We start from the raw sequence: 26132 nt of genomic DNA on the forward strand, positions 1-26132 counted from the left end.
AGGAAGTTAGAGAAGCAAATTAGTTCAGAACCCTTCCAGTTAGACACATCATCAACTGCAATGTATAAAAGGTGCTTAATGCCCTTGATGGCTTTAGAGTTCCAGAAACATCTTCCACTATGGGCTCCAAAATTAACCAAATTACCATCCAGGGACCATTGATCTGAAAGAGGAGGATTTAAATCTAATGAGATACTAATTATTTTATGGTCGCTGAAAGGAGTGTAGGTAACCGTAAGGTCCTTAAGGAGAATAAAAGTTGACATATCTACCACCACATAGTCTATAATAGATTCCCCAGTGGTGGACTTGTGCGTATAGTTTGCAGGCGTATCAGAGGGAAGCCTACCGTTCACTATAACTCCGTCTATTTCATATAGTTCTTCAAGAAATAATTTCCCTCTCTTTGTTGTTTTTATATTCTCGGGAAAAAGAGCTTGAGGTATCTGTAGGGAATTTTCTTTATGTTCATTACGAAAGATTTCCAAGCTAGAATTGGATACTTTACAATTAAAATCACCTACTAACATTATATGGGGGAAGACATCCTTTATCAAAAGTGATTTAATGTAGGTGAAGACCCTAACTAATATTGCGTTGTAACAGACATCAGGTGGAATGTAGACGTTTATTAGTATGATTGGATTGATTTTTGAGTTAGCCGAGTCAAATAACGTGACTGCTTGAAATAAATTACTCGGGTCTATAAAATGGGAAAAGTTCCAATGAATCTTGGAGGACAGGAGACATGCTATGCCCCCTCTAGCATGGCCTCTCCTAGAAGGACTTGCTTTGCCCTCCAAAACAAAATAATCCTTCCCTATTGGAAAATTCTCTATACACCAAGTTTCTTGAAGGCATATGACACTAAAATCTAAGGAGAGTAAAAATGATAATTTTTCAGGGCAATTTCGTATTCCTGCAGCGTTCCAAGATACTATCCTGAGATCATTGTTAAAGATACGGTTGTGATTGCAATTTTTGGGAGGATTTACTAGCTAGGATCCCAGGCAGCCAATTCCATTGATGAACGGCCTCTACTTGAGCGCTTTGAGAATGGGAGAGAGGGGGGTTAAGGTATTTGACCTGCCGCCCATTTTTTACAATACTAATTTTTAGATCTTCAAAGTCAGGGGGGATCATCCCATTTCCAATTCCAGCAAGGGAAAACCAAGGCTTATCCCTTAATCTATTAGGCAGGGGTTGTACCAAAAAGGACATAACGTCTATCCCTTTACACTGGAAACTTTCTGTTTTTTGGAGTATAAGATTAACCACTAGCTTGGAATAAACTCTTACCCTAGTTGAGGACCCAGCTTCAGTGTTCATGATTTTTACTACATCTATATCGTTAGTCTGCAACAATTTCAAACCATCCATCTCATGGAAACATTGGAGGAGTGTAGATCTATTAAGGATGAAGTCCGAATCAAATAGCGGAAAGAAGTCTAAAATAAAAGTATCAATGTTTTCCAGGTCAATTTTCTTAGTTGGCCTGATTGATTCTATGTCCCCTCCTGCGAGATTAGGGAATGGCCTCGCTAATGGGTTAAGGCTAGCTGGCTCTTGGGCAACATGATTTATGGGCTCAACAAAAGGAATTATATTAGCGCAGCCCACAGGAGGCGGACCAGGCAAGCTTAGTATGGGCTGCATAGAGAAGGAGGAAGACGGGATTTGAAAAGATTTAAGAGGAGAAAACGGAACAGCATCCGTGGCTGGAAGAGCCGATGTCTCATACAACAATTTTTCTGCCCGCAGTTCCTCAATTGAATTATTGAGGTTATTTTCGAAATTAATTTTCCTCCGCCTTTTCTTTGCAAATCTACGCAGCTGTTTCCTCCTTTTTCCACCATTCTTTTTTAGGTGCGTTACTTTTCCCTTAGAAGATAACGATAAGACCTCCTTTATTCCATCTTTAGTGGGGGGACAAAAATAGGAAATAGCTCTTGGGATATTCCTTTCTCCGGGGCACAGATATATTCAATATCGGAAACACCCTCCACCACACAGTTATTCTTAGTAACGTCTACCCTATTTTTTGGGGAAAACCGCTGAGCTGATATTGCCTTTTCTATATCTAGAGTCGGGGGATTCTCCAATAAGGGGTTTGGACTCACCACTGAGGAGTACAGAATTAGATTCAGGGGGGCTCACAAAACCCAGAACCAATCCTGAATTGACTTTGTAGACTACTCAGTAAAGACACTGGATGGCTGGTTAACTGGAAACAATGTGCATGACTTTAATGGAATTTACAACCTCTTTATGAAGGAACACATCTCAAGTAACTGCATTGATGAAAAGTTGCATCAGTATCTAGTAGACCTGGGTCCACTTTCTCCCCAAGAATTGGGAAAAAGACAGACCATTGGGTCAAAACAAGGGTAACTAGGACGTCCACTGGGGGTGACCAACAGGAAGGGGTCACAGAGCCTCCCCAGAAGAGAGATAGTGAACCCCTAAAGGAGAAAAGTAAGGAGTCCCAGGTAGCCCCCCAAAAACCTATCCAGGAGGGTGGGCCCAAAGATACCTCACAAGCCAAACCAGGGTACCACGATAAGAATTGGGATTGTGCTGCTTACTGTCGATACTGTATTAATTATGTGCACAAACTTTATTGCTCCTTTGCAAAGTAATTACATGAGAGTACTTATAACGAGAAAAGTATATTTTTATAACTGTTGGTTCTAAAAATAAAACAACTATATCTGTGGATATAAAAACAATTGGCCTGCAGTTCAGTCCTTGAGTGTGTGAAACCTTTTGCTGACTGATTGTGTACAACAAATGCTTTACACTGACCTCTGGTACTGCCTTACTGCTCGATCAAGCTACGACTTTGGAGAGTAAGGTCAGTTCTGACTTTTACCTCTGCTATACCTCTGAGGTTGGTGGACTCTATACACACTGTACTTCATTCTAGTCCAGTATATATAGAGCCACTTTCTCACAGCATCAGTTCCAGTTTTAGTAGAACCATAACACTTTGAAGTCCTTACCTTCTGAATCATTCTAGTTTACATATTGTATTCATGACCACTTCCACAGCTTCTACATACTGCTAGTGGTACCACTAGCATCTGTTGTGTGGCGTTTTAAGCTCCAAGTGAATTTTCCCGATTCATGCCCTAATGTAGGTACAATCACATTGCCCTTCTATAGGCATAGAAATCAATCCCTTATTTAGGCATAGCCCATGCTACCGAAATACAAGCATGGCTACTTCCACCCGTACCAAACGTCACAACGACTTCTTGGAAAACCAGCTTAAGCAGTCAGGGACTTCCCCTTGCTTAAATATTGATTTGTCCAAGAACTCAGTTACTTTACAAAGAACAACTAGTCCCTAGCGGTTCTTTGCTGACGTTCATATGCCCAACTTTACGTCCAACTATGGTTTTCCCAAACATCTTCAAGATATAAATATGCCTTCACTTGCTATAGCAAACTACGGTGGTTCGAAGCAGTTCGACTATCTACTTGCCCGACGCAGCTCCCTACAGCAGGTGCCGAAGGAAGCCGACTCTCGAGCTGACGCGCTGATCAAGAGGCTGGCCTTCTCCTGCCGAGAATCCAGCTCCAGTGTTTCCAAGCTCCCCTTGCGGGGTGTTGGGAAATCGAGTCCTGAGACAGAGATACCAGACCTCCTTCATTCTAACTAAGGTATGGAGCTGATTACAACCTAGAGAAACATTTGGTAGATTCTTGGCAAAAACAACTAAACCTATGCTACAAAATACTTACTTCTTCCCGCTTACTAGACTTAGGTTAGGTACATTGGGGTAGGCGTATTTTAGAAGCACCAGTTGAGTATTTTAGTCAATGTTATTTATGTATGTATTTTTATATGGCTTAGAAACCATACAATGCTCTTACAGTATTATTTAATAATATTCTCGCTGTACACATTATACCTTGCAGTCTGCATAACGATTGTAGCAGCTCACTTCTCTTGCATGAGAAAGAAGACTGTTCAATAAACATTTTTATTGAAAACGCCCGTCTCTCTATTTCTCTGCAACTCTGTTGAAACGAAGCATGCACGATTGCCTGAGTGAAATACTTATCTATTGTTTCCGCGACTCTGAGAGATATATTTCTTATTCTTGTGAAACAAAGTTGTCATGTTTATGCGGTTGTCAGAAACGAATCCCTTCTTGTGAACTCGAGAAAGTTTATAGTGACCTCTGAGTTAGCTGGCACACACACAATTAAGTTTGTTATATTCGATAGAGACCTAGTCGACATAAGTCCTATGTCAAATATATAGGATATATTATTTCAATGCGCAGAGCCTATTGGGAATATAGGAACTACCCTACACATCATCTCAACTGCATTCCACCTGAGGATATGACGACACAGAACATTAGCTTATCAGTGCCATCCCTTCATGATGTCACTTACTTTTTCCCCCCACATCATTCAGATCTATGTTCTTTTATCATTACATTCTATCTTGAACATTTATCTATCAAATTATGTTGTAAGGTTGTCCTCACCGAAGACTACAGGGTTTAAAACTGTATCATTCATGTTGTAAGCAAATGTCAGTAACAGAAGTATACAACATCTGTCTGTGGTGCCTTGTGCCTAGGCACACCATGGCATGTAATAATAAATACTCGCTTATGCATTCAGATGAGTTCATCGGGACCGTGAGGCCAAGCTTTACATTGTGGCACATAGGAAGCAAGGCTTTTCCCGCTACAGCTCACTGTCCTCCGGTAAGTCAAAGCCAAGGGAAAAACCTCTAACATACGACTCTAACATAGCATCCTTCACCAGAGTGGTTGGTGCAGGCTTATAGTTGGATACTTAACCCAAATTGCCTCCCTTCTACTCCCCTAGAAAGGGAATCTAAGCAGAGTAATGCCATGGGCAAACGTACAAGAGGATTTGCGCTCCATCTTTTTTGCAGACTGTCAAAGGTGGCAGAGATGCAGCCAAATAAGTCTTGCGCTTTGATTTAAATTCCACAGATTTGTTTGCCTGTGGTATGAAGGCCAGTATTAATAATCACAGAGATGCCTGTGTGGAGTCTACAGGATTTTCTGTTTACGTCCATGCTTTTCTGCTGGATACGCCTTGTGCCGACATCTGACTCAGTGACAAGGCTGATTCTCTTCTGGAAATGCTCAAGCTAAATCATGCAGCTGCACATTCACTGAGTCTGGCCTTCAGTGCTACAGTTTCATCAACAGTATTGGAAGTATGTACCTTCTCTCAGGGCCTCCCTGTACATCAGCAACAACTGTCACAAACAAATTCAGCAGCCCTTGCAGAAATTTTAGGCAGCAGCAGTTTTCCTTCTCCTCCTCTCCTGGAACTGCTCCAATACCTCTTCAGTTCACCCATGTGCGAACTCTAACATCCAGTGGAAGGCCAGTCTGCCATTTTCTGAATCACTGACTTATAGTCCGGGTCCTCCTAATTGTAAAGTTCAAATACAGGCCTCGAAAAATCTACACACCCACTTGCTGTGGCTAGTCAGATTTGATGAGGTCGAGCTATATTTAGGACCTCCTTGCCCATTCTGGGGAGTTGACAAAGTACAGGTGTTCTGCTCAGTCAAAAAGTGAGGGAGCAATAATGATGCAGTTAAATCTTGTTTTTAAAATATATTTCAGTAGTTTTGAATGCTCATTTTCTGTACTTCTGTGTGATGAAAAAAGTGATTGTTTTTTCCACCATTGGGTTCAGACATGTATTGCTATGCTCCGGTTCAAAACCTTTCTTTGGGTTCCGCTAGGAGCGCAATCCACTCTACCTGTGTCTGTATAGTTTCATACGCGTATCCCACTTCTCCGCGTATCCGTTGAACATTTTTATTACGATCGGAAGACTGCCTGGCCTAACCTCGTCAGTCCACCTCGCAACCGATGGAACGGACTCCGTTCAAATTCTGTCCTCGGTGCCACACACAGTATCCGTGCACCAACTCACACGAAGTGTGCAACTTGTGCTTATCTACGGAGCACAACGAACAGAACAGCGGCGCATGCAGATTGTTTCGATCGAAGAAAATGCTCTGCGGTCGTCGGGCTCGACATTGTGAAATGCAAAGCCAGAACATCGAATACACACCGGACATCTTGGGTGAAGGATCCGAGCGAGAAGAATTCGATTTCATTTCCCCTACACATTCACCACCTTCTCCAGCATTTACTTATCATACCAACTAACTCAGCCTGATGATGATGATGATGATGGAGATACTCATTTACTGGTAGATCTCTGGAAAGACTACAATACTGATTCACCTACAGACAATGACCCAGTCCTTTACCCTGCAAAGCCTCCCCCCCCCCTTCCTAACAACAATATAGGGTATTTAGAATTACTTGCTAGAGCTGCAGAATATCACGGGGTACAACTTCATTTCCTCTCTTCTAACCAATTACGTTCCTGTCAGACACCTTCGTTCGTCGGATCAGGCCCTATTGCAAGTCCCCCGTTTTACCAGGAAAAAATGGGGAGGTTCCAACTTCTCTTATCTGGCTCCGGTATTCTGGAACTCCCTGCCGGATCACCTCCGAAATTTAAAACAATATTCCCTTTTTCGTAAGGGACTGAAAACTTTTCTGTTTACTCAGGCCTTCCCACTCTAATTGTTCCCATCCCTGTTTTATTGCATGCCGCTAAAGCGCCAAGAAACCGTAATGGTGTACGTTGCGCTATACAAGCCTTTTAAATTCAAATTCAACTACAAAAAGAATCCCTAGAAGAAAATGTCTTGTTTGATACTCTGAGTAGCACACCTAGATCCAGTAATTCTCCCTATGCTCAATGGCATGATGAGAAGGAAAGCTCCTCTCCAATTCCTTTATTAGATGTGCTTGAGATGCTGCTGACAACACAGCTCGATAGAGTAACACTAGTGTGTTACTCAGGAGGCACGTCTAGTTAAGGATTTCTGGTTTTAAACCTGAAGTCAACAATCCATCTTAAATACTCCATTTGATAAAAAGCCTCTCTTTGGGCTCGAAGTAGATGAGGCTTTGAAGAAAGTGAAGAAAGACACTGAGGTAGCTAAATCAATGGGAGACCTACAGTCTCCTTCAAATCGTAGCTCCATTTTTCGCTCCTTCTACCGTGGGGTGTTTAAGACCACATCCTCAGGCAATAATGCTGCCTCGTACAAAGTCAACAATCAATGTTCCTCCACAAGAGGCTTCTTTAGAGGAGGATACAGAGGGAACAATGGCAAAGGTAGGGGCAAGGGTTCCACACCACGCAATTCCCCTTCCCCTAACAAGCAGTGACTTACCTATCCTTCCCCCGATCATTTAACACCTGTCGGGGTACGTCTTCTACAATTCGTCCCCATTTGGCAATCCATAACTACAGACAAATGGGTGTTGGGAATTATCCAACATGGTTATTGCCAAGAGCTTACCACCAATCCTCCAAACATTCCACCTCGTTCTCACAAAATGTCACCAGAACATTTATACCTGCTCAGACAGGAATCCCAGTCTCTCTTGCTAAAAGGAGCCATAGAGCCTGTACCATTACAATATCAAGGGTAAGGTGTGTACTCCCTGTATTTTCTTATTCCCAGAAAGGACAGCTCCTTGAGACCTATTCTGGATCTCAGAGAACTAAACCACTACATACTATATGAACATTTCCACATGGTAACACTTCAACAAGTGCTCCCACTTCTACAGCTGGGCGGATTTATGTCTATTCTAGGCTTAAAGGACACATATTTCCACATTCAATTCATTCCCCCTTCTCATCGCAAATATCTCAGATTTGTGATAGCGGGTCATCATTACCAATTCAAAGTACTACCATTTGGAGTCACCACCACTCCTAGAGTATTTACCAAATGCCTGGCAGTAATCACAGCTCATCTGAGAAGACAGCACATATAGATCTTTTCCCATACCTTGACGACTGGCTTAACAAAGCCAACACTTACCAGACGTGTTTCCAGCACACTCAAGCCACAATCCACTTGCTACCCCAACTAGGGTTTACAGTGAATGCGTTGAAGTCCCATCTGCAGCCTTTCAACACACAGACTTATCTGGGAGCCACAATAGACACTCAAAGAGCTCTAGCCTCTCCCATTGCAGCCAGAATTCTCAGTATTCAGTCTCTTCTCACTCCGTTTCAGCCCAACTAATCATTACCAGCAAGAGTCTTCATGCAACTGCTGGGAATGATGGTGTCTTGCATCATGATCGTTCCCCATGCAAGACTTCACATGTGTCCCTTTCAAGAATGCTTAGCACGTCAGCGAAACCAATTGCATGGTCAATTGACCGATCTAATGTTGGTAGATGGCCGCACCCATCGCTCTCTGCACTGGTGGAATCCACAAAATGTATACAAAGGGCGGCCCTTCATCAAATCCTCTTCCAGAGACAGTGCTAACAGCAGAGGCATCGCTCACTGTTTGGGGTGCTCACTTACACGGTCACACAATCCAAGGATTGTGGAGTCTAAAGCACAAAAGTCTCCATATAAATCACCTGGACCTACTAGCAGTGTTTTTACCTCACAGAGCTTTTCAAATTCACATCATAAGGCAAAGCTGTCCTAGTCCGCACAGACAGCATGACAGCTATGTAATATATACAAAAACAGGGGCGGGGGCGACATTCTCTCCATCTGTCACACCTAGCACAAGACATTTGGAAATGTGCTATACACCACAAGACTTATCTCCTGGCAGACCATCATCCAGGAGTATATAGTCAAATTACAGACCTTCTCAGCAGACAGAAGCAGCAAATCCACGAGTGGGAACTTCATCCTCAGTTTCTCTGCCCCTACTTTCAGGAATGGGGATTTCCTCACATAGACTTGTTCACCACAGCGCAAAATGCCCCACCTCCAGATTCCCACACCAGCTCTTCAAAGGCTATGCCCTATGGATAAACTGGTCATGGATATTTGCTTATGCTTTTCCGCCTATCCCACTCATTCCACTGGCAGTTCGGAAGCTCAGGCAAACATCCCTCCCACATGGGCACGTCAACCCTGGTTCACCACCCTGCTGGAGCTGTCAGTAGTTACTCACCAAAAGCTGCATCACACCTCAAGTCTCCTCACTCATAGCCACGGAGAAATCAGGCATCCAAATCCCAAAGAACTCAACCTGGCGATCTGAATCCTGAAGTCATAGTTTGGTTATTTAGAATTCACACCAGACTGTAAGAATATCCTAAAAGAGGCTAGAAAGCCTACTACTAGGGCATGTTACGCAGCAAAATGGAAACGGTTTGCTATCTATTGTAACAATAAAAATATCAATCCTCTTGATGCGTCTATGCAGAACATCATCTGTTACATTTACAGCGATCTAGACTGTTACATTTACTTTAAATCTAGCAGCAGTAGGTGCATACTTACAAAACAGACAACACTTATCTCTTTTCAGAGTACTTGTGATTAAAGCCTTTATGGAAGGATTAAAAAGAGTGCTACCACCAACAGTCCCATCTGCACCAGTATGGAACTTTAACATAGTCCTTACAAGGCTAATGGGTCCACCATTTGAACCAATGCTTAGGTGTCAATTACAATTCCTCTCATGCAAGGTTGCTTTTCTCATTGCAATAACTTCACTCAGGATAGTTTGGGAACTCCAGGCATTAACTGTACAAGAGCCCTTCTTTCAACTTCACAAATACAGAGTGGTTCTTCTGACCAACCCTAAATTTCTCCCTAAAGTAATTTCTGCCTTTCATATCAATCAATCGGTTGAGTGACCAGTGTTCTTTCCACAACTTGATTCTGTCGCAGAAAAAGCTCTATACTCACTTGATGTTAGAAGAGCTCTACTATATTACGTGGAAAGAACAAAAGTTTGGCAAAACAAAGCAACTCTTTGTTCTTTTTTCTCCACCACAAAAATGCAATCCCATATCTAAATCAGGCATTGCCAGATGGATCGTAAAATGTATCCAGATATATTATATAAAAGCAAAAATAACTTTGCTAATGCCCCCTAGAGCGCATTCCACTCGCAAAATAGGGGCAACTATGGCCTTCTTAGGGAATATTCCCCAGCTGGCATCTGTAAGGAAGCAACATGGTCTACACCGCACACATTCACCAAACACTATTGTGTAGATGTGTTAGTGAGGCAACAAGCTAATGTAGGCCAGGCAGTACTTAAAACACTGTTTCAGATGACTGCAACAACTACATGTTAGCCACCGCTTTGGGAGTATACGGCTTTATAGTCTATGCAAAGCATGTGATCTACACCTCACATGCCTCGAACGCATTATGTGATAATGTTACTTACCCTGTAAGCATCTGTTCTTGGCATGTAGAACTGTGGATTCACATGCACCCACCCGCCTCATCGATCTCCTGTAGTTGTTGCAGTTCTCGGTTTACATGCATCCGCATGGACATCTCTATTCTACACTTACTAACTCCATTCTCACCCTCTGTGGGAAAACAATCTAACAATGGAGTTGATGCCCATGCGCACTATCACCAAAAGGAGGAGTCACCTTACCTCGTGACTGGAGAGACTTTGAAAACCACTTGCAAACATCCGGACCCAACACTAGATGGCAGGAGTATGCAAAGCATGTAATTCTACAGCTCTACATGCCAAGAACAGATGTTTACTGGGTAAGTAAAATTTTCCTTTAATAGGATGCAAAACAAATCAGAACACTTTACTTGGTGATGTGAAAATGATAAATATATTTTGTGAAACCCAATGTTCACGTATTGTTAATACACTATATAGTTTTATCAGGAAAACTGCATGGTGGTGGGAAGGTTTTTGCTATTTCTTGGAAATTAACTGTCTATAAATGACAGTGGCCCAAGCTTTAGTAATATATTAAAAGTGAGTGTTTAAACATGAACTGGGAAACACTCCTGCCCTGATGGCAATGCTATTAGTAAACTGAAAGGCAAGTCAAGGGACCATGTGTACCACAGTGCATGTGGGCTAGATTCTTGTTAGACATGGAGCAAACGTTTGGTCTATTTAATCATACAAAAAAGTTTTGCTTTGTACAGCAGAAATGCTGAACTCACTTATTTGAAGATGCACTTGTGAGAAAGTGCCATATTTCTTGCATGGTATGCCCCCAATGTTTGATGAATTGCTGATGTACTTTGACTGAGTGTGCCCTGGGTTCCTGCCAATCTGGTACCCAGGGTCTATGTGCCTTCCCTAAAACTGCATTGAAGCTTAAACCCATTTGGCATCTCTTGCCACAGGTCAGCCCCTCATAAATGGTACCATAGATACCCCGGGCACTGTGACCAGAGAATGCCCCTAAGGGCTGCAGCACTTATTGTGCCACCCTTAGAGGCCCTGTACCCTGATACACATACACTGCCTTTGCAGGCTGAGTGTCTTGGTGCAGAACTAAACAGAGAGTCGACATGGCCCACACCTCTGTGTGCCATGCCCACAAAACACTGCCCTGGCATACCTCAGTCACCCCTCTAGCTGGGTGCACTGTGCCAGTGGTGTGGGCACAGGTGCATGAGCCCTGTGACCCTACAGTACCCAGGACCATTCCTGGGCACTGTAAGTGCAGTGATGCCATTAAGAGTATATGGTGCTGGGAGGTCATCATCACGAACTCCACAGCACCATGATGGCTACACTGAAGACTGACAAGTTTGGTATCAAACTTCTCAGCACATTAAACCCACACTTATGCTAGTGTGGGATTTAATGTAAAGTGCACGCCAGAGGGCATCCTAGAGTTGCACCCTGAACCTAACCTACAACCCGTGTCCTGACTGAGAGGCTGGCTAGGCTGCCACCCAGCAAACATGTTGCTGGACCCCTGGGTAGAGCGCCCTCCACTCTCTTGGGCCTGCAACAATGCACATCCTGGGACGAGGTGCTAGGTCCCCTCCCCCAGGATGGGCAGGGGCAGCTTCAAAGGCATGCCACCTTTGTGAGCTTCTCCAGCCACTTGCTGTACTCAGCAACTGGCACCCACCGGTTCTGACCCCCACTCTGGCGACAAGACCGGCAGGAAAAATAAAGGAAGGAGAGGGGGTGTGCTAGCCTCTGCCAACCCCACCGCTCAGGTGGGAGAGGCGAGGTAAAGCACAACTCCGGGCTCTCGCCATTTTGAGAATAGGGAGTCCTACCCAATCAGAGCTAGGCTCCTGCCCCCTCCTACTGGAGGGTGGCAGGGTAGGGGTGTACTCGACCCAGGACAGGGACCCATTAGTCCCTGCCCTTGCCCTAGCCCTAGCTCTAACGCCCCTAAATTTAGTATTATGGGGCACCCTGAACCTTCCTTCCTCAGATCCCGATTTTGAAACAAGAAGAAAGACCTGCCGTGCAGCTGCTAACAAGAGGACGACCCCTACCGACTTAGCCCCTGCCCTACAGGCTTGTCGACCCTCGAACCCGCTCCTGCTAAACACCGGCCTCTCCTGTGGTCAGCAACCTCGAAAACCCTGAAGGACCTTACTGCCTTGCTCATCTATAGACTGAGACTCCCACGAGCAGTAGTTCTGCTCAAACAGCAACAACCCCTGGTGCCAGCCAGGAACTGCGAATCCGGCACACTCTGCACCCGCCGAGCCCGGCCCGTGCCTGAGTGGACAAAGACCACGAGGACGTCCCCCCGGCGACTGTGACCCACAATCCAGTACCCAAGCACCCTCCTCGACGCTCCTGACGACGCCTGCAGCCTCACAACCAGGGACCCCTCCAACGGCAACCAGCAAAGGTGAAGATTTCCCGACACCAAAAGACACCCCTGCACCCCATGGCCCCCTGTGCCCAACTCCAGGGTGCCTACCTATCCTACAACATCCCAACTTACCTCTCAAAGTGGTGGTCGCACCAGAAGAATCTCCTTCCCCAAGCCTGCAGCCTTTGTTCAACTTCCAGCTTTTCCATTGAAATACATTTTGCGCCCGAATGCCCAAAAGCACCCTGCACCCAGCTGCTCGAGTGCCACTGGGAGTGCAGCATCTACCCTACTCTACTTCCCCACTTGCCCTGTGTAAGTGACCTGGAGCTCAGCTCCCACAGCCTCATGGTCTGCCTGCTAGCAGCCACCAACAGAAGGCCGCCTAATCTCCATAGGATGACATTGGGCCTACTCTCTCGGCACCAGGCTGCCCCTGTGCCACTGAGGGTGTAACAACTGTACTTATCTGACCCTGGGAGACCCTTGAGTCTTACCCCAGAACCTTAACTCTGCCAGCCGAGTACTTACCCAAAGCCCGATAACTTGATTTTCTCCATAGGGTAACATTGGCTGAGTTTCACTCAGAATTTTGAGTGTCGAGTTTTGCAACTTTAAAATATTCACAAAAAATCAGCCGATCAACGAAAACGAAATTAGTCTCCTGCTATCGGGAGAGATCCCAGTGCTGTATCATTAAGCCCAGCCCTGAACCTGAAAAGTAATTATAACCGTGATTTACTGTTAACCCAATTTTCCTCCATAGGTATACATTGCTTGGTTTTCACCAAAATTTCTTCTGTGTCGATTTTCAAAACATACAAATATTCCTTAAAAATTGCCTGTGTAACAAAAACGATTTCTTTCAACTGTTCACAGGAAATGCACCAGGGCTGAATCCAGGATTCAGCCATGAGTAAAAAAAACCTTTGTAAAGTGAATTTATTGCATTTACTTAAAACCTCCCGTTGAGCTCAATGTTATTTTGTGTTTAATTTGTGTTGCCTATTGCAACAACTGTAACTATTGCATTTAAAAGTCTATTGCTATTTGAAAGTATTCAATTGCAACATCTCATTCTGAGAAAGTATTTGATACCTACTTGTGGTTCTAAAATAAACAACTATATATTTTTATATACAAAACAATTGCCCTAGAGTTCAGTTCTTGGGTGTGAGACCATTTGCTGACTGAGTGTGTACAACAAATGCTTTACACTGTCCTATGATACTGCCTTACTGCTCGACCAAACTACCACTTTAGAGAGTAAGGTTGTATCTAACTTTAACCTCTGCCATACCTCTGGGGACTGTGGACTCTGTGCACACTGTACCTTACTTTGGTCCAGTATATACAGAGCCACTTTCTTACAGCACTCATATGAGAAAATGAATAAAAAAGGAACTCTGTAAAATAAAATATTTGCCAATAATCACACAATTTGAGGCCAGTTTATGGGTCAAGTACATTACAGTTAGATCAAGTAGACTATTCAAGTCATTCAACCTGCAGGTCTACTAACTTTTTTCTGCTTTTCCGAGGCCTGAAATACACCCTGCCATTTCAGGATTTTTCTCCACATATTTCTGTTCTTATGTTCCCAATGGAGCATGTATTGATTCTCACTAGAGAGCTGTTGAAGTTGATCTCCAAAGGAGCAATAGAACATGTCTGAAACCCTTCATGTCCAAAAATGCTACCCATCTTACTTCATAGTTCCCAAGTAAGATGTAGGTCTGCAGCCGATTCTATAACTCAGGATGTAGACCTGGTTCTTCCGGAAGGAGATATTTAAAATGTCCCTTGATCAAGTCCTATTGGCCAGAAAAACTGGATGGTGTCCTTGAACTTTTAGGATGCATACATATGCCCCACCTGCAATACCACAGGAAATACCTGCATCTTGTGGTAGGTTCCAGTCAATGCCGATCTGCAGTCTTTTTCTTTGGCCTCATATCAGCCCCTTAGATCTTTTCAAAGGTTGTGCCAGTTGTTAATGCCCATCTTGCAGGTCTGGGGATAGACATGTTCCCATACATCCATGACTTGCTTCTGTATTTGAGCTTAGCTCTGCTTTGTTGGTTTTAGAGCAGAGCACACTGGCACTGTTGTTCAACCTGGAGTTCTCCATCTGTGGTTACAAGTTTTATCTTTCACCCTCAGAGAAGCTACTCATCATTGGAGTCTTTTATTGGGTAAAAGCTGTTCTTTCAGCAGTAACAGTTCTATTCTTTGAGGTTGCTGTGCCCGATAGCCTAATGAATCCTGTTGGTGCCCTTTGCTATGACACAGGCACGTCTCCAAGGAAATTCACACTGTCAATGGGTCCTTTCAAATGAGATAAGTATTTTCAGTGGTGCTTCTAGTGATGTGCAGTGGTGGATGACCGGCATGAATCTGATTTTGCAGTAGGTACTCCCGCTCTTCTGTGTTGATAACTACAATGTTGAATCCCACTTCGGCTCAGGGTGGTTGGGATGCAGGAGGCTTGGGTAAGGGCCCCTGGATGAAGTGGAGATTCGAAGTCTCTGGTCCTTATTGGGAACGCAATCCCGTATAAATCCGTTGGATTTGCGTACCCTGAAGCGGTTCCTTTTGTCGATCAGAGACCAGATGATTCAGGTGCTCACCGGCAACATGATGTATCTTGCAGGAGCGCATGGGCCAATGCGCTGTCCAGAAACAAACCATCCCACAAAATTTTCCATTTCTTCAAGCTGTGTTATGCCCCCACAAAGAAGGATCCTCTAGAAGGCTTTAGATTACAGATGTCATTCCACTAGAGCAACGATTATGACTACAACCAGCTCATGGTGTTCTGGTTTTGAACATCTGCTATACAGCTGTTTGAGCTTTCGTCCATACTTCGAGCTGCACTACTTCTTTGATACTCAGGTTCACACAAGGCAATTTTTCCAGTTAGGTCCTGCCACGCTACCTAATGTAAGTCACCACGATTAGGTGGTAAATGGATACATTAATAATTCTACATCTGTAGCCGCTCGTGCCAAAAAAATACATATTCCATTAATATGGCAAGCAGCAGAAGAACCAAACATAAGTGGCTGAATAAGGGCTATGGATAATTGGATGCTTTTTAATGAGCCTCTTTAGGAGACATGTGTTTTTCCAAAAAACATTTAAAGCATTGTGTTACACAGAAGTCTAATTTCAATGTAGGGAACAGCACTTCAGAGGTTTGAGTTCCATTTATAACCTTGAACATGGCAATAGTATTCTTGAAAGAGTTAAGTGGGCATGAAATTGTTTGATTTGCAGCAGCAGCAACACATACCACTGTCTTATTCAATACAGCCTCAATATCCAGTGAGTAGTTGAATGTCTTGTGATGTCTGAGCGACTCCTCTTTATCATAATCTACAGGACTAAATGACTGGAACCCCTCTCTGGTCCCTCCCACTCTCTTATCCCTCCCCCTCTCTGTTCTCGCCCCCCTCTAGTCCCTCCCCCCTCCGGTCCCTTCCACCCCTCCGGTCCCTCCCCCCCTCTGGTCCCTCCCCCTCTCTGGTCCCTCCCCCTCTCTGGTCCCTCCCCCTCTCTGGTCCCTCCCCCTCTCTGGTCCCTCCCCCTCTCTGGTCCCACACCCTCTCTGGTCCCACACCCTCTGTTGTCCCTCACCCTCTCTTGTCCCTCCCCCAATCCGGTCCCTCCCCTCAGCAACTGGGTATACCCCTGTCACTTGGCCTTGTTTGGTAGTCAAGATTGCAGCCCACTGGTGGTGGAGCGGTCCTGGTGGCCATGGTCTCCCAACGTAGGCTGTAATAAGTTCTCCACCATTCCCATACCGTCTGAAATTTTCCCAGGCCGCCCCTGACTTCATAGACTTCCCTTTCTGCCTCCATGCAGTGCATTATTATATATATATATAATATATAATAATCCATACAGTCACCCATTGATTCTTAATGGAAGGGATGGGGCTTCCCCACTTACTAGCTAAAGCCCTTTTTGCTTTGCTAAAGCTCAGCACGCAGAATATGAGTTATCTGGGTAGGTGTACTTCACAAGGAATTCCCTAAACTAAAAAATGTGGTGTGGACCTGGGTTCCCAGAATATCAGCAGGCTCTGCGACCACCTCCTTTTCAGTATGTTTGTAGGTGCGGACAGTTCCAAATCATAAGTAGGAAGTTGCCTGTCACTTCTTCACAGAATATTTTGTAATATTGTTGACAGTGCGTGTTTTTTTAATGTTTGTTCAATTCCCGTATGATTCTAATGAAAATGCAATTTTAAAGCTCTCCTGAATACTTCCACTCCAAATCCATAAACAAGTGATTCGTACGAGATAGATGTAGTTCAGGTAACCAAATCAAAAATAATCCTTGTCTTGTAGAAGAAAAGCTATTTCAAAAACTATAAAGGAATCAAAAATGGGCTTCAACTCCGGGAATAAAAAATGGATGGAAAACTGTACGAAACATATCTGAAAAATAGCCAGAAACCACAGAATTAAATAAAAAATGTGCTAATTAAAAGAATCTGAAAATCAATGTGGAAATATAAGAATATAAGAATAACTACTTATTCAGAGAAAATAACAGCCTCCCCCTGCAAAAAAAAATTAAAGTTGGTTAATATTTGAAAACATCCAGATTAAAATGAGACTTAAAGCAAAAATATTGGAAAAAATACAACTTCCAGAATCACATAAGAACTCAGTTTGCAGTTCCCTAAAGCGACCAAATTAAAAACAGCTTGATTAATACCAGAACCTATACTTGCAAAAACAGCTACTCGGGTACTTCCGGAACAACAAATAACAAGTAGCTACTTTGAAAAAATTTCTAAATATTTAATTTAAAAGGGTTTACAAGTGATAGAGAATGAGTGTTTCTTGACAAGATTAACTGAAATGTAATAAACACTAAGAAACTGGCAGTTAATGGTTATAAAAAAGCCATGCACCATAATACTGAAGTTAATTTATGCAAGCTAACTATCAATGCTTTATTAAATGTGTGTAACTATACATATATCTATATATAATTAAAGTTTATTACATTTTATGCATTAAATGTATTTGATTAATTTCCTGCAAATCATTTATTCTTTTTAAATTTTCTCATTCAATTACCATTTAAAAATATTTTTAGGGGGAGGAGCCAAGCTCGCGTCCGAGATGGCCGCGTTTTAGCTCGGCTCCGTTCGCCTGCCTGTTTTTATCACATATCCTGCTGTTATCCTGCCCCGGGAAGTCCTCTTTGCTATGCTGTAGCGTTCAGATACCTTGCAGGCACTCACCTGTTCCGGTTGTCCCTGGGTGCCGTGGATCCTGAACGGCGCTCCCGCTCGCTTCGGGGCCTCCGGAGCGGGCTGGCTTGGATCCTCTCGGCGGCGCCCGGACGGGGCGGAGCGCGATGATCGGCCCTTGATGGAGCAGTGGACGTGGAGGCCGTTGTGCGTGTAGGCCGGCTGTGACTTGCTGGCCGGCTCCGGCGGACCGGTGGCCCTGGATGGAGGCGCTGCCTTTCGTTGACGGGGCTGACCGTACATTCGGCTTGCTCCCCCTTTGTTCTCCGGTCCGGCCATTTTGATTCCCTCCGCCCGGACTCAGAGAACGGGGCCGGCGGCACGGGGGAGCCGGCGATCCCCTTTCTTCTGGTGGCCCCCCTTCCTGCTCTGGAGGTGCCCTGCTGCCGGTCGGCTGGTCTTCATTTGCCTCGCTGCTGCCCGGACGGGGGTTGGCGGACGCCGCGGCCCCGCCGGGCTTCCAAGATGGCGGCCGACCCTGGATGTCTTAGCCGGGCCTGGACGAGCGCTGGAGGCCCGCCACATGGCCCGGGTGCCGGATACTGTAAAGGTTTTCCTACACTTAAGAGCATCCTGGACGCCCTACACTCCTGGCGAGCTTCGGTGGCCGCACCCGTTGTCATCCTGGAGGTGGATCCTCTCTTCGGGCCGTTTGGGCCCCCTAAACTGGGTGCGGCTTTGTCGCCGTTGCAGGGTGCGGCTGGAACTATCCTGGGAAGCGGGGGCCCGGCGACGGCCGCGTCTGTGGCTGTGCGGAGTTCCGCTGCCCTTCATCGTCCTGTGCTATCTCCTGCGCCACTGTTCCGGGGGCCGGGTCCCGTCCGGACTGGACTCGATGATTCTTTTTGCCTCCCTTCGCCTCGACTGACCGACCCTGGCTCCTGTGCCGGCCCCGCTGGGTCGGCCTTCCTCGAACTGTCCCTGAAACTGTGCCTGCATAGCTTGCGATGTTCTCTGACTTTTCCGGATCATCCGGGTTCTGCTCCACGTATCTTCTCTGGACTGCCGTTTGATCTCCCTGTTCTTTGCCTTCTGTTCCTTGCGGTCTGGTTCTTGGTGAATCGGACGACTACAACTTTGGACAAACAAGGACAGGGCTGAGACGACCTTGCCTCTGTGTACGGTAGTCTTGTAATGGTTGGATGATCGGCATGTAATGATATGACTCTGTGTGACTTTGTGGTGCTCCTGGAGTGTATCCTTATACTTCTTTGACTTCTCGAGGGCTCTTCCCTTTCCTCAGGCGGGTGGGTGGGTGCTGATGATCCTGTTCTATGGCCCTCTCCCGTGCGTTTTCTTTCCCTTTCTCCCTTTCCCCCCCTCCTTTTTGTCCTATGTTTCCGTCTTGCCTTTGCTCTTCTATATTTCGGGTTCTAATTAGGGCGACAGGCACGCTGCTGGGGGGTAGGCCATAGCCTTCTGCAGGGGTGCAGGGTGGGCTTGCGGGGTGGGTGGGGGGGTCTGTCACTTTGGGGGGTCTTTTTCCCCCTTTTTTCCCCTTATTTTGTTCTATGGCTCTTAGTCTTCTCTTTTTCGGGACTCCCTCTTGTCATGTGTTCCCCTGGGGTGTTTCGGTTGCACTGGCCTTCCGTTCTTATTGTGATTACGGCTCACTGTGTGTTCCTGTCGCTGATTCTAATGGATGCTGTGTGCCGGCTGATGTTTTCCTGTTTCGTTCACCGGGGGGCACGTGTTTGAGGAGGAGTCCCTTCCTTTTTCTTTTTTCCTTCCCCTCCCTCTTTCGTGAGGGATTTCTCTCCTTTTATTGGGGTGTGTTTCGTATTGATTTATACGATGGGCCTTTTTTTGCGTCTGTTTGTTAAGTTGGGTTGTAGCTGTGGTGGGTGGGCGCTGGACGGCGAGCGCAATTGCCTCTCCTAGTGGTGCTTCCGTTGGAATTGTTTTTCCCAATATGTTTAGTTCTTGTCGGATTTATCCTGTACTCTTTGTGATCGCTTGTTCGCGGCTCACCACGGCCCCCCCCCCTTTTTGCTTGACTTACTGCCCGTCATGAGCCTGTACTTCCCGTTCCCATAATAGAAAATCAACCTTCACGTATCCTGTCCATGCTGGTTGCTCTATGGCTTTCGGCCTATGTCTCCTGTGTTCGTGTTGTCGTATCCTGTGGGTGCTTTTGTACTGCTAATTCTGCTTCTGATATGTGGTGGCCAGCCCGCTGGGTTGTAGGCCCGTATTTGTGAGCACTTTCTGTACAATAAAGGTTTTAAAAAATAAAAATAAAAAAATATTTTTAAAAGATCTTTTAGTTCAACAGTAATACTTTCCTGTATTATTTCTGTTAGCATATGTAATGCCTGAATTGTTTCTGGTTTTACATTCTTTAGTACATAATTTAATCCTGGATTTATGTCTTATGCTTTTTTAATTATTTGCATTATTCAGTCTTTTTCAGAACATTTTTGCTTGTATTTATTAAGCATGTAAATACATCTATATAAGTGTAGTTACGTTTATTATGTTTTTCTTAAATTTAAAAAAGGTAACACCATTCTATTAAGGCTGATTTTTTTTTCTCCGAGGTATTGCCTCCAATGTATTGACTCCGTCTTTTTTTCCCAGAAAATATTTTTAGGATTGAATTTTGCCAGGGTGCTACTTGGGCATTGTGCACATTTCACAATATACTGCTATATAGATCGTGAATCCAACTTCTACATCTTCCCAACTTCAATAATGTCACTATTGAGTCTAAACACGCATATAATGCAAATGAGGGGAATTTTAAGCTTTTGTTTTGAAGTAAGGATTGTATGCCTTGTGGGATATGCAGATTGTCTCCAGGCCTTCTCTAGCTCCCTTTGGCAAATTTGAGCGGTGTCGTTGCTGGTCCCAAATTGAATTAAATTCAAAACTCCATAAAAATATTTTAAGACTGGTTAGAAGGGCCTGCTGCCTACAGTGTAAGGGAAGCTAAGAATATTGCAAAAATATTCTCCTTAAAGGTAACATTTGTGAGTTGTGTACTTATGGTCAAGTAATTGTTTTTTGTTTTTATTTCCAATTAGTGAAAGATAAAGCTGACATCCTTCTGCAAGTTGATGAATTGCTAACCATCAAGAATGAGCTCACTCTTCAGGTATGTTACCTGTCTAAGTAGTTATCACTCTTATAAACATTATTTGGCACCTAAATGATGATTTGGGAGCTGAAAATGCTAAAATTGCAACCTATTGTAAACATTTAATTGAGAAGATTGTTACAACCACACTTCTATGTGAATAATCGAAATAGTGAACTATGTTTTATCTTATTTGACCTATAAACACATGTATTTGGATTTCCATATAGTTTGCAAATGTTTATCAAATAATTTATTAAAAAACAAAGTAAATTCTTTGACAGGTTTTGTCGACTTGGTACATTTAGAAAAATACATGTTAAGCACGTTGTGCCTAGATCTTGTGAAAGGGTTTATTTGACACTTAAAGGTGTTAAGCCATGTGGACTGCAGTTTGGACTAAATGATGCCAAAATAGTTAAAAAGGCGTAATGTTACATTTTAGATAATATTTTCTTGCAACTACTTTTCCATATAATTTTACATTTTGTATTTATCTCCTACTCCACTAGTCTAGTTTTATTATCATCCATGTAGAGTTAATAAAGACCATTACATGCATTAAAAAGATGAGAAGAGGAAATGACAAACAAAGCAAGTCTACTATACAATTAAGAACAATAGTTAGTTCAAGATTAAAAGATGTCGGCTGATACATTATTAATTAACAACTAATCATTGTTCAAGTACCACTGTTCTTTTGGATGGTGGGCACAGTTTTTTTCGAATATGTTCCAGGGGATACTTAATACAGGAATTATGCCAGATAGTTGGAAACGGGCTATTGTAAGACCAATACATAAAAAAGGCGATGTAAATTCCCCTAAAAACTATTGTTTAATAAATCTCTTGGACATGGGCGAAAAAGTTTTCGCCAAAGTAATTTTGGGGTTACTCAAGGATTGGGCAGATGAAAAACAGATAGTGCCCCCAGAACAGGGAGGGTTTAGAGAGGGACACTCAATGGTTGATCACTGTTTTGCTCTCTGGTTCATTGGGCGGAAATCGATAGAACAGAGGGGCAATTTGTTCTGCTGTTTTGTGGACTTCCGCGCAGCAATTGATCTTGTGAACAGGGAGCAGCTGTGGTCAACTTTGGTAGGGTATAACATTCAAGGCGATTTATTGGCCTTGATCCAAGCCCCGCATACAGAAATCTAGGCCCAGATAATCTTGGATGAGGAAGGAGGATTGTCTGGGAGGATCCAGATTGGTACTTGCCTCCTTGCTCTTTTCCCTGTTTATAGCCGACCTGCCCCTAAAATTAAGAGAGAGGGGCTAGCCTGAAACTAGGAGGAAACCATATCTCCTGTTTATTATACGCAGATGATCTGGTAATTATGGACCAGACAGAGATTGGTCTACAAAGAAAATTAAACCTGTTTAAAGAATATTATCTCAATAAAAAGTTAGTGGTGAACATGGAGAAGACCAAAATCCTATGCTTTGGAAAAAGCAAAATACAGTTTTCCTCGTATCTAGGCACAGAATTGCTGGAGAAAGTAACAGAATATAGATACCTGGGGATGTGGGTTGCTGCAAGTAACCTGAAATGGTATACCCACCTGGACGCTTTAAAAAAGAGGGCAGGGGCTTCTGTGAAGGGTTTAAAAAGATTTAACAGTATATATGGAGAAATGTCTGATATGCCGGTTATAAAGCCTATCTAGCAATGGTCCCTCCACAATTCCTGTATGGCGAAGAGGTACTCTATTTAAGTGGCAAACACGGTTGGGACAAAGAGGAGGGAAATATCCGTAAAAGCCTTTTTTCGCTGCCTAGAACGTCTATGGTACAAGCAGCGAGATTCGAAGTGGGAACCAACTCATGGGCCATAACAACCTGCATGGCTTTATTACGTTTCTGCCAGCGTTTAGGGTCAGGTGAGGACCAAAAAATCTCTCAGTGGTGTAAAACTGAAATTGCCAACAGTGAGTTGACCTGGGCAAAAGAGACAAGAGCCTCAATAAGCGAAGCATTTGTAGTGTTTAAACTAAAGTTGTGCCCTCAGTCACTTCATTTAACGATATATAAGAAAGAACTTAGGTTATTGGGAACTGAAATGTCTCGTACATATGACCAGGAGTACCTTGCTCGGAAAACCTCAGTGTCCCATATGATCTTGGCCTGGAAAAATGACTTGCATTACCCCTTCGTAGACAGATTACCTAGTTTCCGATTAAGGCGTGAAGTGCTAAGATTGCGAATTGGGATAAACCCCTGCTATGCGAATAAAGGGTTTAAAAATTCAATGATAGACAGCAATGGTAAATGCACTTGCACTTTAGGTTCCACCTGTGATATCTTACATATTTTATTAGACTGTATGTAGATTTTAGATATACGGAGAGAGATTTTAGGTCATATTTTTAAAAAATATGAAATAAAAAATCGGATGCAAGCTGTAAACCTTTTAGTGGGAATGACGAATTTAGATATTGCCTGTGCCATGGGGAAATTCATAAATAAAGTTAAAGTGTACCTCAAATGTAAAGAGTAATGATGAAATTTAGATCTCTAGGATATTAGGAGAATGAGTTATTAAAGGTTAACAGAATTGTAGGTGACATATCTGAAGGACTAGTTGCCCAAGAATGGAATACTTGGTCTTAATAAATCTTAAGATAATAATGCTTTTTATTCTAAAGAAAATGTGTTATTTAGGCATGCAGAAGATGTATTATATATTTTATGATATCGACTTGCTTATATTTTTAATTTAATGATATGCTGTATTTGTATACCTTTATGGTTGTAAAAAAACAAAGAAAGTTTTATTGACTGATAAAAACTAATCATTGTTCAAGTACCACTGTTCTTTTGGAATCTCTCGCCATGAGTCTATCAGTGCCAAGAGTTTGTAGACTTTGTGGGTCCTTTGGCCTTGCACCCTTGGATGTTCAAAGTGCTTAGTGCTGGTATTAGAGGAGCTTGAGTGCAACAGATCCTGTCATTCAATTTAATTTCCACTGCACTCTAAAAGGACTTAACACCGGTCTACGAGTATATCTGTGCCAAAGATTCTGGGATATCAAAGTGTCTAGGTTAGTAGATCATTGGCCTTTCACCCTTGGGTTTTCAAGGTGCTTAGTGCAGATATTTGAGTGCTTGAGTTCTACAGGGCCTCTCACCGTCTCTTTTCTTGTTGGTGTACTTTAATCTGGAATATATTTTTGCTATAATAATTCTTCGGAGTCAAAAATGCTTGGGAACGGTATTCTCATTTGCGATTTAAAAAAAAAAAACACTACTTTTATTTCCACAGAGAGGCTATTGAAACCTGGGGCCTCGCATGTTTAAAGTGCTAAAGTCCTCCGCCTTAGCCATTAGATTAAGTCATCAGGGGGAGCATGGGATGGTGCATTTTAGAATATTGACTAGTTCACTAATTATTAATCTGAAAACTGGCATTTGTTTATTCTTCACTCCTCCCCTCTACCATAGTACTGCACAGAACTCGATACTTCTTAAATTTTTTGTGATAAGGTCATTTAAGCCGGCTTCTCTGGTCTGATAGAAATTTAGTCACACAATCTTATCTTGGAATCTCTCTAGGTGCCAGACTAGATCCAGAGTTTGTTTTCATGTGTGTGCCTATAGAGGCATCGAGCAATTCCGTATTGACTTTGACCACTGCCTATGCCCTTCCCGACACGCTGATGTCGGTTTCTTTTGCGTTCTTTCAACGCGGATCTGGTACGCGGTTACTTATGCAGTTTTTAGGCCTACTTCAATGTTTTTGTCGAACGGAACAGTGTGCTTTTAAACAATTTATCATGTCCTCTGGGTTCAAGCCTTGTGTGTCCTGAGGAAGACAAATGTCTGCCACAGACCCTCATTCTAACTGTATGTGGTGCCTGGGGAGCACTGTGACTCTGAGGAGTGCAACTCCTTTCGCCACCTTCGCCCAAAGCCGCTGATTGAACTTCGACTGAAGCTCCTAGTACCGCTGATGTTGCAGTCTTCTAAGACTTGCCGTTAACCTCTGTCACATTCGCACTCCATGGAACAACCACGGGCGTGCTTTAAGAACTGTTCCTGTAGATGTTACTCTCCATCAATGTCACAAGGTAAGTCACGACGCATGCAGTCGAAGTCACTGCACCCCACCAATGTCACCACATAAAACCTGTTCTCTATCTTCGGTTGAAGAGTCAGTGCACAATTCTACCCCGCACCTACCACCCTACCCTGGAGCTGTGCCAACTCTGACCCGGATGCGAGAATATCACAAATCTCTTCATACTGTCTTTGGGTCTACGCCTTTCCCTGGAGCGGCCTCGGGCCCCAAGGAGGTACATGGAGCCGTGACTGTGCCCACACCGTAGGGTTCGCCCCCTCGGCTTTCTGATTTCAAATCAGTTTCGACACCGGTGCACTGCCCTTCGGGGTTCCCACTTTCTGCGCCTGGGTACGATCAGCCGACGACACCGGTGCCGATCGATTCCACGCCACTTCCCCTTTCCGATGCATAGGCAACACTGCTTCGGCATCGGATGTGGGCCGGTGGAGCCGCCTGTCTCAGGCACCTTTCCTCATCTCTCTATAGAGTCACGTCTTGTTTCCCTTCTGAGGAACATGATTATGGAGGTGATGGAGAGGATGTGGAATTACCCCACCCCATCTCTGACGCTGCCTATCCTCCTATGGAGAACAGCTGACTGACTGAGTTGGGTGAAGCTAGTGGCTTGGAGTCTTCACCAGCTTCAGGCCTCCTTTCCCATCCTGGCCTTGCTCCAGAGGCGTGCTCCTCTCTAGCTAATATGCTCAGACGAGTTTGTGTCATTTTGGATATGACACTTCGTTTTGTGGAAATGATGACTGATCACTTACTTGGCATCCTCCATCAAGGCTAAACCGGTGTAGAGCCCGCGCTTCCTAATAGTGAAGCTCTGTTATGACATTTTGTAGGGGCCCCTGTGGATCGCTCCATTTCGCTCAGACACCGGCCAGCTCCCAGTGATCCGCCATCCTACTCATCAGTTTTGTGGTACAGGCCGCTTCGGCCTCCCAAAGTATCAACGCTTTTCCTACTGTCCCTCAAGACATTGTCCAGACGGTTAGACACTTGTGGCAGGCATATTTTCGCCTCCACCAGTTCTGCACTGCGATCCCTTAA

The 26132-nt window shown here is 44.0% G+C and overlaps 1 protein-coding gene across 3 annotated transcripts in view; it reads left to right on the plus strand.

Moving 5' to 3' along the window:
* Positions 1–26132, plus strand: part of GKAP1 (G kinase anchoring protein 1) — a 664789-nt gene that overhangs the window by 480768 nt on the left and 157889 nt on the right. For all 3 annotated transcript variants that reach the window (XM_078675829.1, XM_078675827.1, XM_078675828.1), the window contains exon 10: positions 20961–21031. In XM_078675829.1, coding sequence (XP_078531955.1) covers positions 20961–21031 — 71 coding nt within the window. The remainder of the gene's footprint in view (positions 1–20960; positions 21032–26132) is intronic.

This window comes from Lissotriton helveticus, chromosome 2_1 (assembly GCF_964261635.1).
Source record: "Lissotriton helveticus chromosome 2_1, aLisHel1.1, whole genome shotgun sequence".
Taxonomy (NCBI): domain Eukaryota; kingdom Metazoa; phylum Chordata; class Amphibia; order Caudata; family Salamandridae; genus Lissotriton; species Lissotriton helveticus.